This window comes from Leptonychotes weddellii, chromosome 1, assembly GCF_054177405.1.
Source record: "Leptonychotes weddellii isolate Sample4059 chromosome 1, ASM5417740v2, whole genome shotgun sequence".
NCBI classification, from domain to species: Eukaryota; Metazoa; Chordata; class Mammalia; order Carnivora; family Phocidae; genus Leptonychotes; species Leptonychotes weddellii.
In genome coordinates this window covers 189,347,016-189,360,832 of record NC_138369.1, presented here as the reverse complement: position 1 = coordinate 189,360,832, position 13,817 = coordinate 189,347,016, and the positions used below count along the sequence as shown (strand labels likewise).

General features: G+C 54.6%; 1 protein-coding gene across 1 annotated transcript in view; it reads right to left on the bottom strand.

Annotated features, from left to right (window-relative positions):
- The window catches only part of UMODL1 (uromodulin like 1), a 72,694-nt gene that overhangs the window by 5,007 nt on the left and 53,870 nt on the right, over positions 1–13,817 (bottom strand). Inside the window, exons 17-21 of the mRNA XM_081800416.1 lie at positions 10,143–10,288; positions 9,393–9,629; positions 8,987–9,146; positions 7,174–7,258; positions 926–1,127 (exon numbers count right to left, since the gene is read on the bottom strand). Of these exons, the coding sequence (XP_081656542.1) occupies positions 946–1,127; positions 7,174–7,258; positions 8,987–9,146; positions 9,393–9,629; positions 10,143–10,288 (810 nt within the window). The 3' untranslated portion in view covers positions 926–945. The remainder of the gene's footprint in view (positions 1–925; positions 1,128–7,173; positions 7,259–8,986; positions 9,147–9,392; positions 9,630–10,142; positions 10,289–13,817) is intronic.

Below are 13,817 nucleotides of genomic sequence, written 5' to 3'. Positions count from 1 at the left end.
GCGCAGGGGAGGGGGCACAGGTGAGGGCACAGGGGAGGGGGCGCAGGGGAGGGGGCACAGGTGAGGGGCGCAGGTGCAGGGTGGTGCCCAGGACACCTTGGTGCGGCCCCAGGGCCCAGAGCCAAGCTCCGGCTGCTGTCGCCTCCGTAACCTCATGGACTCGGACAGTGTTTGGAGGCGCAATCACAGACAGGTGCCCAAAGGCGGCCTGTGATCTTTTCTTTTCCTCTTTTTTAAATATCTCAGAACCTTGGCAGAAGTAACAGTCTGGCACCCCCCTGAAGGTCTGTGCTAGTGATACTGCGCCCCAAGACGGACGGCACTGTCGGGGCTCAGCGGCCCTCAGCCCACAGAGGAGCCCGCACGCCCCCCGACAGCTGGGAAGAGCGTCTTCACACCCGGGGTTCGAGTGTTTAAAATCACGGATGCCGGTCAGCGCCGTGCAGACGCCGTGTGCCCAGCGCCTCACCCAGGCCACGAGGGACAGTGCGTGGCCGGGGCAAGGCTGCGGGGACACAGCACCGAGGATGATCGTGGGGACTCGCTCGGCACTCGGGGTGCCAGACACCATCGTGCAGCTGGTAGGGTCATCACACGGCCCTTTTACAAACGAGGGAAAATGAAGAAACCAAGGCACCGGGGGCTCAGGGCCTCGCCCGGGGCCGCCCAGGAGTGGGGGACAGAGCTGGGAGTTGAGGGGCGCCTGTCTCACCCCGCCACACTGCCCCGGGCTCCGCGGGCTCCACGGGCTCCGCGCTTGTGCAAATTGACAACCTGGTCCCTGACAACCGAGGGTCCAGTTCCCCTCCTGCGACCGTTCCCGTCGCTTTGCACCGCGGGGCTCGGAAGCTGACAGCCACCTAGGAAGCCCCCGGGACGCACTGTGCGGTGTCCCCCAGCGGCGAGGGTCCTGCTCCTCACCCACCTCCAGGCCGGCTGGGCCTCCTACGCGGAGAACACCTGGTAGCTGAAGTCGTCCGACTGGGCTCCGAAGTTGTACTTGCCGGTCGTTCTCTGGTAGTGCACGATGACGAGGACAGCTGCTCCTGCCACCAAGGCAAAGACAGCCACCACGATGAGGACGAGGTAGCCGGCTCCCAGGCCTGGCTGCGCACCTGGACGCTCACCTGCAGGCAACGAGACGGGCGCAGGTGGGAGGGAGGTCTGCCCGAACCAGGAGGGACGCGTCTCTGAGGTCCTGGTACCGCCCGCGGCCCCGGCACTGCGATCCTGCGGTGCGGGCGGAACGGAGGGCTTGGGACGGAGCGGCCAGGGAGCGAGCTCTCCACGGGTGTCCGCCGCTTTGTGCCATTCTTATCTGCATTTGACTGATCTGGAGCACCGTGGCGTGAGGCTCCACACGTGCCCGTGTGCGTGTGGGTTCCCAAAGGTGACCAAGCAGGTGTCCCAACCCCAAGAGAGCAGCGCATCAGCCGGGACAGCTCAGCCTGCCCACGTTCTGGACAATCACTAGGGGAGGCCGAGGGCTCAGCTGGGCTCTGCGTGAGGACACGTGGCTGGTCCCAGCACAGAGAGCGCGGGCCTTCCCCGGGCACGGAGGGCCCACAGCAACAGAGGAGAGCACGGACTCCAAGAAGTTGGAAATCGGGACTTGCCTACCCAGACACCATGTTCATAGCAGCAGTATCCACAGCAGCCCAAAGCTGGAAACAACCCAAGCGTTCACCAAAGGAGGAACGGATAAACAAAATGTGGTCCATCCACACAACGGAATATTGTCGGGCCCTAAAAGGGAACAAAGTCCTGATGCATGCTGCAACAGGAAGGAGCCTCCGAAGCCTCCTGCCGAGTGAGAGAGGACAGTCACAGAGGGCCACATGTAGTATGACTCTGCATCTAGAACTATCCAGAACGGGCAAAACCAGAGGCAAAAAGCACACTGGTGTCAGGTTCTGAGGGAAGGGGGTGGGGAGGGACCCCTAATTGGTGCAGAGCTGCTTTTGGGGTGATGAAAATGTTTTGAACCTCGAGAGAGGGGGTGGTTGTAGAACACGGTGAATGTGTGAAATGTCACTGGGTTGCTGATTTTAAAATGGTTCCCCATATGGTGTGTGCATTTCCCCTCGATTTTACCGCAGGAGAAACCCGCCCGGCCAGAGAAAGAAGGAGGCCACCACGCAGCCCTCTGGCCTGCCCCCCCACATCCCAGGGGAGAGACCTGCCCACCCCCACGAGGAAGACAGGGTGCCGTGGAGCCCAGTGCGAGCGGATGCGACCCACTGACAGGGCAGCTGCCTCTCGCTCACCTCCGTCCTCCTACATCGGGGGTGTCCGCCTGGGGGACAAGCGGCACCCGGATCCTGCTTCCTCTGCAGTTGCTTGCGTAGACACTGCTCTGGGTCGGCCAGGGCACGGCACAGGTGTGCACAGTTAGCAGGGTGGCCCAGCAATGGCATTGGGGACCCCCTCCTGGCTGCTTGGAACATAGGTCATCCCCTCCTCCGGAGGGACGGAGACCCTGGGGACAGATGTTAGAATGGCTACAACCTCCCAAGGCACCCGGACTCTGGACAGCCAGCTTCCCCAACACCACCACATGGCTGGTCCCTAGATCCAGCCTCTGGGGGGTGCTATAATGGGGCCCTGCCATCCTCCTGTGCCTCAGGTGCGGGACAGCTTGGTAGCACAAGCAGGGTGGACCGCACTGAGGACGCTGGAGCAGCAGGACAGAAGAGATAGACCCTGCTCCACAGTGGAACCCAGAGCCAGCCCAGACGGCCGGCTCTGGGGACGAATGAGCAGGTTTGGTTTCCTGTTACCTGCAGCAAAAGGCTCCTAACCGACCCACTGACCCAGAGCTGCTCCAGGTGGGGCCCGCGTGAGAGAGCTGGAAGTGGAGAGCGAGCATATCCTGCAGCATGACCCTGGCCACCGGTGGGGATGTCCGCCCGGCCCAAAGAGACCAGTTGTGTGGTGTGAGCTGCATGCGGGTCACACAGCTGAGCCACCTGTCCATCTTTTAACAAAAACCTGGTCCTCCATCAGGATAGCTCAGGCAGCCCGCGCCCACGCGCAGGAGGGTTACCATGGCTACTTGGGGTCATGCACACAAATAGTCATTTTGCAAAGACACTAAGCTATCAATGCTTTGGTGAAGGGGACACGCACCCTGTGGGGAAAAGTGATAGAGAAGCTCCCAGCACAGGTACGACCCCAGGGAAAACAGCCCCTTCTAGAGGTCTGCATTCTAGCTCAGCCGCTGTCTGGGGACCCCCGGCTCCTCACTTCTTGATCGGCCTCGATGATTGCTCCAGACCCTTCCTGCGGGAACATTTGAGCATCTGGCAGACATCACCTAAACTTTCTCTTCCTCTTTGTACAAAGAAACTCTAGTGAGTGAGAAATAATGAGGTGTCTAGCAAAGCAAATGGCCATGGGAGAGTTCCAAAAATTAAATCAGAAAATTGTGATGCTGATATAAGGTTTGCTGGCATCACACATTCAGGGACGATGCCCAAATGGATTCTTCCTTAACATTACCAATGCACAGTGGTGTGTGTGTCCTCCAAAAAGGCATGTCGAGGTCCTAACCCCCTGTCCTACAGCAGGTGATGTTATTTGGAACTAGGGTCATTGCAGATGTAATGAGTTAGGTTCAGATGAGGTCACACTGAAGCAGGAGAAGCCCCTGATCCAATATGACCCACGTCCTTATAAGAAGACGGCCAGGTGAAGACACAGAGGCCCGGTAGAACACCGTGTGAGGACAGAAGCAGAGATCCGGTGATGGGATCCTACAAGCCAAAGAGAACCAGAGCAGCAAATGCCAGAAGCTGGGAGAGCCTGGGACAGACTCTCCTTCGCTGCCCTAGCAGGAACCAGCCCTGCTGACACCTTGATCTTGAATTTCTGGCCTCCTGAATGTGAGAGAATATTTTCTCCTGTTTTAAACCCCCCAGTCTGTGCACTTAGTTTCCTGTGGCACCAGCCCCAGAGAACCAACACAGATGGTGTGAGGGCTGGAGCTCTGGGGAGGAAGAAGCCTGTGCAGCCCCAGAAGAGGAAAGCTGGGTGGGTTAGGAGAAGCCGGGAACTGCTCTGAGAGGCCCAGCTTGTCCAGGTACCGGCCTGTGATCTTGGCCACGTTCCCTGAAATCCCCAAGTATTCTCAGTCTTCCCTACAGTGGGAGTGATGGTGATGGCAAAGCCAGAGTGTGGGCACATGTGGGGGGTGCAGAATGTGGGCACGCAGTGGGGGGGGTAGAGTGTGGGTGAATGGGGGGTGAGGGGAGAGCATGGATGCACAGGGGGGGCAGGGCGTGGGTGACATGGGAGGTGGGGAGCAGAGCATGGACGCACATCAAGGGTGGGGGCAGAGCGTGGGTGCATAGGGAACAGACTGTGGGCACAGGGTGGGAGGGGGGCAATTCCGAAGGGATCTGTCTGCCAGTCCATCTCACCCCTGTAGTCTCCAACACTGCTTCTGCTCATGTACACAATTAAAATGTGAAGTTTCCACCAACTAGGAGATTCCATGTTTCTAAATGCTTTTTCTGTCTATTTGTGTGGCACAGTAATGGAGTAAACAAAAGCTAATAATACAATGAGAAAGAATGATGAACAAAATGAATAATTACAGTCCTTGTTTTTGAGCCCGACAATTTATACCCTTATTATATTTGGTGTTCTCTGCAATGGTTGTTAGTGTGGTACTCTATGGTTACAAGTAATAACTAACACTTATCCAGTAATTTCTATGGACAAGGCACTGTATGAAGTAGAAATTATTATTGTTCCCAGTTTATAGATGAGGGAAAGGAGGCACAAAGTAGTCACCCATGTTGCAGAGAAAAAGGAGAATGCGAGACACTTCGTAGAGATGTATGCCTGTCACATAGACAGATGAAATAATGATAAGTGGGTGCATGTGCATGGATGGATAGATGGATGGATCCTGGGTAGACAGCTGGAGGAAGGAATGCTGAATCAGTGGATGGATGGAAGGATGGAAGGATGAATGGATGGACAGATAGACGGGTAAAAGAATGATGGATGGGTAGGTGGATGGATGGATGGATAGATAGATAAATGGATGAATGGAAGCGTGGGTGGATGGGTGGATGGGTGGGTGGATGGATGATGGATGAAGGAATGATGGATGGTGGATGGATGGATGGGTAAATGGATGAATGGATGGATGGAGGAATGATGAATGGGTGGATGGAAGGGTAGGTGGATGTATAGATGGGTAGATAAATGGATGAATGGATGGATGGATAAAGGAATGGTGGATAGATGGATAGATAGATAAATGGATGAATGGATGAGTGGGTGGATGGATGGATAAAGGAATGATGGATGGGTGGATGGATGGATGGATAGGTAAATGAATGAATGGATGGGTGAATGGAGGAATGATGAATGGGTGGATGGAAGGGTAGGTGGATGGATGGATGGATAGATAAATGGATGAATGGATGAATGGATGGGTGGATGGATGGGTGGGTGGGTGGATGGATGGAGGAATGATGGAAGAAGGATGGATTGGACCCAGAAGACTCAGTAGTTTTCCCAAGACCACAGAACTAGAAGCACTCTATTCAAACTCAGGTCTCTTAACTCTAAGCCCAGTACTTCTTCCACTCCAGTAGTTTTGACATTATCTATAATATTGTGACTAAATAGAAGTTCTATTTCTATAAATGAGAATGTATATCAGGGCCCCTGGCCAACCAGTTCTCCTCGGTAGTTTGAGAAAATGAAGACAGTAGGATAAGCGTGCAGTCCTAGGATGGGCCCTGCAACCGCCTGATGACCAGTGCAGACCCCGGGACCTGGAGCCCAGCTCCAAAAACTCAGCATTAGTAGGACCCCAAACCTGGAATCTTTTAAATTTCACAAATACTTTGGATGAGAACCAGCAGTTGGAATCACTGGCCAAGAGGCCCTCCCTCCCTCTTCCTCCTCCCTCAGCTTCCTTCCCCAGCCCTGATCAGACTTGGACCTGGGCTCAGACCCCATATGCAAAACCCCAAAGTTCTTGTGCAGGACGATAGAGACAAGGAGGGCGATCAAAGTTAGGGAGAAAAACAACAAAAAAGGAAATTCGACCAGGATTACATTTAGCTACAAAAGGAGAAAAAGCCAAAATAGCAGTGACAAAGAACATGAAGGTTTATTTCTTTCTGGCACAAAACTCGGACTTTGGAGGCGAGCCCTGGCATACCTGCTCTGCAGTGTCCTTGGGAACGGGGCTCCTTCCAGCTCCTGTCCCCAAGGCCCTCAGGGTCCGCCAGGCAGCTGACTGTAGCTGCCCCGCCCCCACTGCCAGGCAGTAGGAAGAAAGGGGCACGTGAGGGGCAGCCCTTCGGGGGCTGTCACTGGACCTCCCATTTGCATCTCATTGGCCAGAACTTACTCGTATGGCCACACTTGGCTGCCAGGTCAGCTGGGAATTACAGTGTTTATTGCCGTCAGCCACCTGCCAGCAAAAACCTGGGGGTTCCATGACTATGAAGGAGAGGAGGACAGATATTGGGGCACATCTAGTGGTTTCTGTCTTAATACCCAAAGCACACAATTTCCCCCAACCAATTTTTAAAAAAAAACAATAAAATCAATCTCAGAGGAGATACAACGTTTTTCTGGAAAAGTGATGGTGGCCTTTGAGATCACATGGGATGAAATCACATGGATGGTGGAAGTTTTATACCAAGGGAGAAAGCCATGCCTTTCTATTTGCGTCTTCTGATGTAGCCAAGCCCAGAATAAACGGCTTTCTCGTGCGTGTGCACACTGGTACACATGTACACACATACGCGTGTTCACACGGAATCCGACCTGGTGTAGCCCCGTTCCTCCCTCCCAGCAACCCACCCGGTGTATTTATCCCATGTCAGGAAACTTTACGGGCTTCGTGTGACGCAGCTCAAAACACAGCTTTATCTAAGCGTGAGCTGACTTCCTGCAGCCCCCGCCGTTTCTTCCGCAGCAACAGTGTGGGGACGTGGGGCCGGCGAGGGCTCCTCCCCCCAGGAGTCCCGGGAGGGGCCGGCATGCGAGGGACTTAACGCAGGGCTGGAACTGGGGCTCCGCAAACACCAGCTGCTGCGTCCACCGTGGTGCGTCTGCCGACCATCCCAGGGCTCACACTCGGGGGAGATGGAACCAGTGGCATCTTTTCTTTAACTGACAACCAAGTCACCAACTCACCTTCAGACCGAATGAGGGGTCCCCAGGACATCTGGTGTGTCGCAGATGCTTCACTGCTTCTTGGGGACTGGATGTCATTGCAATTCTGTTGTTTTGAAATGAAGGAAACTTCCAATTAGTTGAACGGAACTCATCAGCTCTGAGAAATGCGGTCTCTGTCAGGGTGAGACTCTGGTCTGTACGTTGTAAACCCGCCGGATGAGCTCAGACAGCGGAGGGCATGAGGGCCCTGGACCACGGGGCTCTGCCGGTGTGACAGGAGGGAGGGTAGGCAGCAGGGGCTGCAGGAAGCGAGGTTCGAGAGAGCACCTGCTGAGCCGTCTCCAAGCCCGGGCCCCTTGGCCGCTCGGGCCCTCCGTTGGCTTTGAGTCACCTTGACCTTCTCCGTGGCCTGCTGCAGCTGCGTGCTCCTTTCCACACCTCTGCCTCCCAGAGAGGTTCAGGGACGTGGTCGGACCCGCTCACTATACACCTGCTTTATTCCCCGCTAAAAGATGTTGACGCCCTAGCGCCCAGTACCTGCGGATGTGACCTTATTTGGAAACAGGGTCTTTGCAGATGAAGTTAAGGTGAGGTCATTAGGGGGCGGTCCTAGTCCTACATGACTGTGTCCTTATGAAAAGGGGATGTTGAACACAGACACACGCAAAGGAAGCTGTGAAGACACGCCAAGGACAGAGCCTGGAATGAGTCTCCCTCACAGCCTCAGGGGGAGCCGGCCCTGGCCACACCCTGATCTTGGACTTCCTGTCTCCAGCCCCTCAGAGGATGCATTCCTGCTGTTTCAGGGGCTCCGGGGTACTTTGTTCTTGCAGCCACAGGACGCCAACACAGCACCCCTCCTACGAGAACGTGGACAGGAATGTGGAAAGCCATATCATAAAGAATCTGAAGACTCGCAGCTCCTTGCAGAGCTGGTTGTGGTATTAATTCTCTTCGTATTTCTGAGGGGCTTTTGGAACGGGTGCAGGCTGGTGTTCGCCCTTAGCTGATAGTCATCTGGGCGTCAGTGTGCCTTTCAGTCCTTTTTTCTGCAAGATCTACTGCATGAGACAAAGTGACATCAACAAAATCGGTTCTTCTCCTATGCGTGTCCTGGGGCTGCTCGGAGGCTCGTCACCCAGGGAGGCTGCAGGGGTTCTGTGAGACGCACAGGGATGAGCCCAGCCCCCAGAGGAGAGACAAACATGCCATCGCTGAACCCGAGGCCAGCAGAGCTCCCTACACTGTCCTTGGAGCAGACAACGTGTGATCCTCAGCTACACGCTTGTCTGGTATGAAGAATAGCTTTCAAACCTCAGGACTGCAAAGCATATTTCACATTCAAAGGTCTACAGAAATGAGACTGTAAAATTATTCAAGATCCCATTGTGAGGATGAACATAGGGGAAAAAAACCCCTCTTATTCAATATCACAGTGACTGGGATTCAGTAGTGTTCCATCAATGTTGCTAAAAATAATATGAAATTAAAGGAACGTTTTTACACCTGAATATGCATTAAACCACCTAGAGGAGAAGCCCCACAGCATCACGGGCAGGAATGGGATGCGACGTGATGGCCAGCAGGTGGTACGGCCTCCAGAAGGAAGCAGCTTAGCCATCCGGTCACATGGGTCATCCACCCATGGGCTGCCCACTGTCCACACCTCATTTTGTGCCTTTTTGGGGCCCAGTGTGCAGGGCCCCGTGTCTCCTCCCAGAAGTTGGGCCCCCGAGCCACCCAAGCCCTGGGCTTCAGCTAACAGAGTGACCCTCCTCAGAGCAACAGGGGCGTGAGTCCAGACACAAGTTTAGGAAAGCGCAACACCTACTATTTTGCACGTGGTCCCAGGGGAGTCCATGCAAATGCGAAGTCTGCAGTGCAGATAGACGATGGAGTTGTTGATGAAAGAGAAGATTTTCAGCTTAAACTGGGCCTTGCTGGAATCCCCGTTCTCGAGCACTTTCGTGTGCGTGTTGGGGATGGGGCAGCTGGGAAGGGAGGGACCATGACTCATGAGTCAGGAGCCAACCCCCACACCCCGTCCCATTCCCGGACGGGCTTCCTGGCAGCGCCTCTGCCCACACACCGTGTCCCATCCGCGCTGCATGTGGGAGGCAAGGACCGCTAGCTCTCCCGTTCCCCAGAGACTCCAGCGTTGCTGAAAACCCAGGCCCACCTATTCGTGGGGATCCGGGAACGCAGAGGCCCCCAGGTAGGCTGCACCCGATACCCACCTGTTGTTGATGAAGCCGAACGTGACCGGGTCCCTGGCATTGCTGGATGGCGTCGCCCAGCACTCGGTCAGGACCACCTTGAGGTTGCTCTTCTGATTACAGAGCCCCACTTCAATCTTGATGTCGTCGCTGGCAGACACGCTGTAATTTTGAGGTATAGGAGAATCCCCAATAAATAACTGCATCTCGGTGACAAAACTGCCAGCGCCGTGGAGGTCCTCGATAATGGTGTAAACCCTGCAAGAGTGAGTGAGTTCAGCAGGTGTGCTTCTGTGGCCCCTCCCCAGAAAGCACCCCTGGAGGAGTGTGGAAGTAAAGACAGACCACCCAATGGGAACGGGCAAAGAAAGTCTACCTATTTTGAGCTGAGTGGAGTGGTGTGTCAGCCCCCCGACGTGGGTCTGGAGGAGACTAGAGGACAGGCAGGGGCGGGGGTCAGCCTCCCAGTGGGACGGGGAGGCCCCAGGCTGGCCCCAATGAGGCATCGGAATGGGGAAGCTGTGGGCAGGCTCACTAGGACAGGGGCGTCCCATGTGATTGGCTAGGGTGCATATCTGGCTTTCTTTGGTTGAGTCCTAATTTAGAAGTGAAGACAAGAATTAGGGGAGCTGGCAGTTACTAACCAAGTCCTGGCCACTGTCAGTCTCACAAAAGGGTCCTCAAGTGATTGAAACCCTAAAGAAATCCAAAGTGAAGGTGCTAGAGAGGACAGTGAGCTGGGGAGGAATGGGAAGAGACCTCTTCACTCACCCCCACTCCGGAGTGTAGCCCGATGACGTCAGGAGGTCGTTCTGGAAGGCACAGTGGATGGGGCTCAGGATCTTCAGGTGGTGGATGATGCCCTCGGGGGACAGGTCGTTCCTCAGCATGGTCCTCACCACCGTGTTCGTCACGTTCTGAACACAAACAGGGCATCAGTGCGCTCCCGGGCCCCAGCAGGTGCCCCCAGCATGCCTGCAGACCATGGTTCTGGGTGCTGAAGGAGGGGTGGTTCTTCTCTAAAGCTTGTCCCCCAAATATAAAAACCCTGACAATCTTTTCCTAACATCAAATGCCAAAGAGCGTGTGAAGTGCCAACCCCTGGTTTAGCCTGTGCCCTATGCCCTTTTTCCTCATCAGAGGAGAACCAGAGGCAAACTGGATCAGCTGATATCCCCAAATAATAGATCAGATTCCTCCCCACATAATCCGCCAGGACATTTCTGAAAATGAGAGCACAAGACCCTCCCCGGAGAAATCAAGCTAAAATCATTGGGTTAAAGTCTGCGCTAGACCACCAGCATTCTCTCCCGGTGCCATCAGCCGGGCAGATAACAAGGAGCCCAGGGAGCAGAGGACAACCTCCAGAGAGGGACGGTCATCATGACGGGGACTCGGGGCGTGTGAGCACGCTGCCCACCTTAGCCCCCAGGGAAAGACGCTGAGCGCGTTCCTGTACGTGAAGTGAAGCCCATAGACAAAGTGCAGAGCAGACTGGTTTGGAGCTAGAGAAATCATGTTAGAGTTGGCTGGGATTAAGGACTAGTTGCTTGCAGTGTGAACGTTTAGCAGAGGGAGAGACTCTCCAGACAGCAGTGCGCCCAAGCACGACCATGCTCCTTCCAAAGTGCACAGGAATTCCAGAATTTCTCCAGAGCCCAAAACAGAGATGGAGATCCTGAGGTGGGCAGTGGCATGATGTGCTACAGCGGAGAGCAGATAGGAGGAGACGGATATTTCTGTGAAAACCACCATCATTATACTGGAGCCGAACCAAGTCTCTTGTTTGACCAGAGGCCTGAAGTTACATTCGTTTGCAGCATTTCGCTCGCTCGTGGCTTGGGGTTTGATCGTCATGGTGGTGGGCTTCCCAAGACCAGCACCCCTTTACAGACACCTCCTACGCTGTCACTAGAACGGGGCCCAGCGCCAGCCATGGACAGCTGCGGATTGTCCGTGGTTGGTGCGTAGTGATGGGCGTGGCACGGCTTCTGCTAAAGTCACCGGCCTTAGCAGCTCAGAAGTAGACAAGAGAAAAGGGAAACTGTGTGAAATAGACAAGCCAGACCACCCATGAGGAGGAAGCAAGGGGTGTGGCTGAAAAGGGGTGCCGGATGAAGCCGCATCGGGGAGCATCCACGGAAACACACAACCATTGAAGCAGGAGCCCCCGGACGTGGTGTGGGCAGCAGGGAAGTGGTGAGCCTGCCAGGCAGCAATGGCTGAAAATAGACATGCGGAGACCAGCCATGCTGATGGGACCACGAATCTCATAGAAACACGGAATCCAGTGGCCAATCAAGCTCTGGCAAGAGTGGGTCATAGGTGGTGCGAAGTTTGCAGGAGCGTGAGGGGGAGTGGCTGCTCTCGGATGGTTCTGGACTGAAAGTCACTGCAGGGAAGACGTTTTGAATGCTCTTCTGCTTCTCCAGCTCCCACACCGACTCCTTACTTGCTGCTCGCTTACAAGAAATTACAGCAAGTGTATTTTCCTAGTGCGTATATGACACAGACCCGGGCAAGCACCAGTAAGTGGACAACATCAAACAGCCATTAGCTTATATTGGAAGCTACCAGATATTATTGGTGTCTCTAGGTTTTTATATAAATAGTGAAATAAATAAATAGCTTTAAGTAAATAGTGAAAACCACGTTAATTCTTGGAATTCATTTTCCTTAGTAGAGACTAGTGATGCTTTAGCTTCTGGGAACAAACTTGCCTAGGTTCTTAATTGCTTTTTCCCAAAATGGAAGCATTGAAACACTTTTGAATTTACACCTATCTCTGCGTTTGCTAGTATCTGCCCCTCCATATTTCGGAATAGTTATCTACGTGATGTTTGTAGGTCCGGCGGCTTCTTCCAGCTGAGAAGCAGAAGCTCCTGTAGGTGAAGAGTCATCACAGACATGGTGTCAAGACTCTGACACCCAGGCCAGAGTGTGTGCTTGCCATGGCGTACATTCGGTGCCTTTGAAAATCGCTTTGAAAAGTGCCTCAGACAACCTGGACAGCTCCCTGCTGTCCCCACAAGAATTTTGGAAGTGTTTATGAAGATGATTCTGTACACTGGTGAATCTTCTGGGGCGTGGATCACTTTGTCTCTGAGCATTCTCTGCATGATCTGTACACAGCACATCAAACTTAGCAGAGAGCCCTAAAGCCTTGGATCAAGTTTCTAAAAAATAGGGAGGTCAGTACAATATAAACTGCTTAACACCCCCCCCAAAAAAAAAGAAAAAAAGGGAGGAGGCGGACCCTGCTAATTATATATACTCCATTGTGTTTCTATAAGTCTGTCTCTGGAAAACCTTAGGTTTTGATAAATGTCAAAAACATCAAGAACTTTTGTGGATTCCAGAGCTGGGATGACTCACTGGAGACGCATTTCCCTCTGCTCTGAACAGGCCCTGGACCCCACTGAATGTAACGGCTCTACCAGGTGTCTGTAGCTCAGAGAAACAAAGGCAGAGAGCCCACTTGCCGGATCGCCCCTGCGACCCCGCCCCTGGGACCCCGCCCAGGTAGGACACACCCTGAACAGCCTGGCTGCACTGACCACATTCATTTCTAGTATCGTTCGCTTCGGTTCTGCAAGGCTGCAGTGTGCTAACTTGGATCTGAGACCCTCGGTGGCAGCTCCAGCCCGTGCCCGCTTTGGGGTTTTGGGGCTTTGGGGCTCAGAACTGAGGCCCCCAAGAAGCTGCTACCCCCTGTCAGTGCAGCCCGCCTCCATGTGAGCCTCAGAAATCCTTAAGAAAAAGAAGCAAGCCCCCAGGGTCATGTTTAAGTTGTGCGGGTTGGAGGGTGGGAGGGGGGCTGACGAAGGCTCTGTGGTTACAGGGCCCCCAGGGAGGCTGGAATCACAGTCGAGAGAGGCAAGCAGGCCCAGGGTGCAAGTGCACCACTCTGCATGGCCCCCCACACGTCCAGGTCTGTGCTGACCCCGCAGCCCTAGTGCCTGGCCCCTGGCTCGCCTGCACCTCATCTGTCCGCTCAGCCCAGCCTGTGCCTGGGGCCCACGTGTCCCCACGGAGGAGCAGGGACCAGGCTCCAGCCAGAAGCATCTGTGTGCAGGGCCTTTGCCCTCCTTGTATCTCGTAAGGCCCCTGGAAAGGCAGTCACAGAGGCCATAGGGCTGGTCCTTGGAAGCAGGGCAACCTTGACCCCCCCGTTGACCTTGCCAAGAGCCTCCAGGTCCCATCGGTTAAACGCGGGTACTGGGACCTAACCGTCACCAGGCACGCAGAACACCAGCCCGCGGGTCCATGGGGTGACCTTTCCCCACCCCATTCTAGGAAACAAGGCCTCAAATTGCCATCACAAGGTTCTTAGGGCTGAAGTCCGGGTTCCTGAGTCCCTGCCCAGTGGACCAACTTCCCTAATGAGGACAACCTCCCTGTCCCCACTGCCATGCCGGCCCCCTGCTGAGACCATCTCCCAGCCCC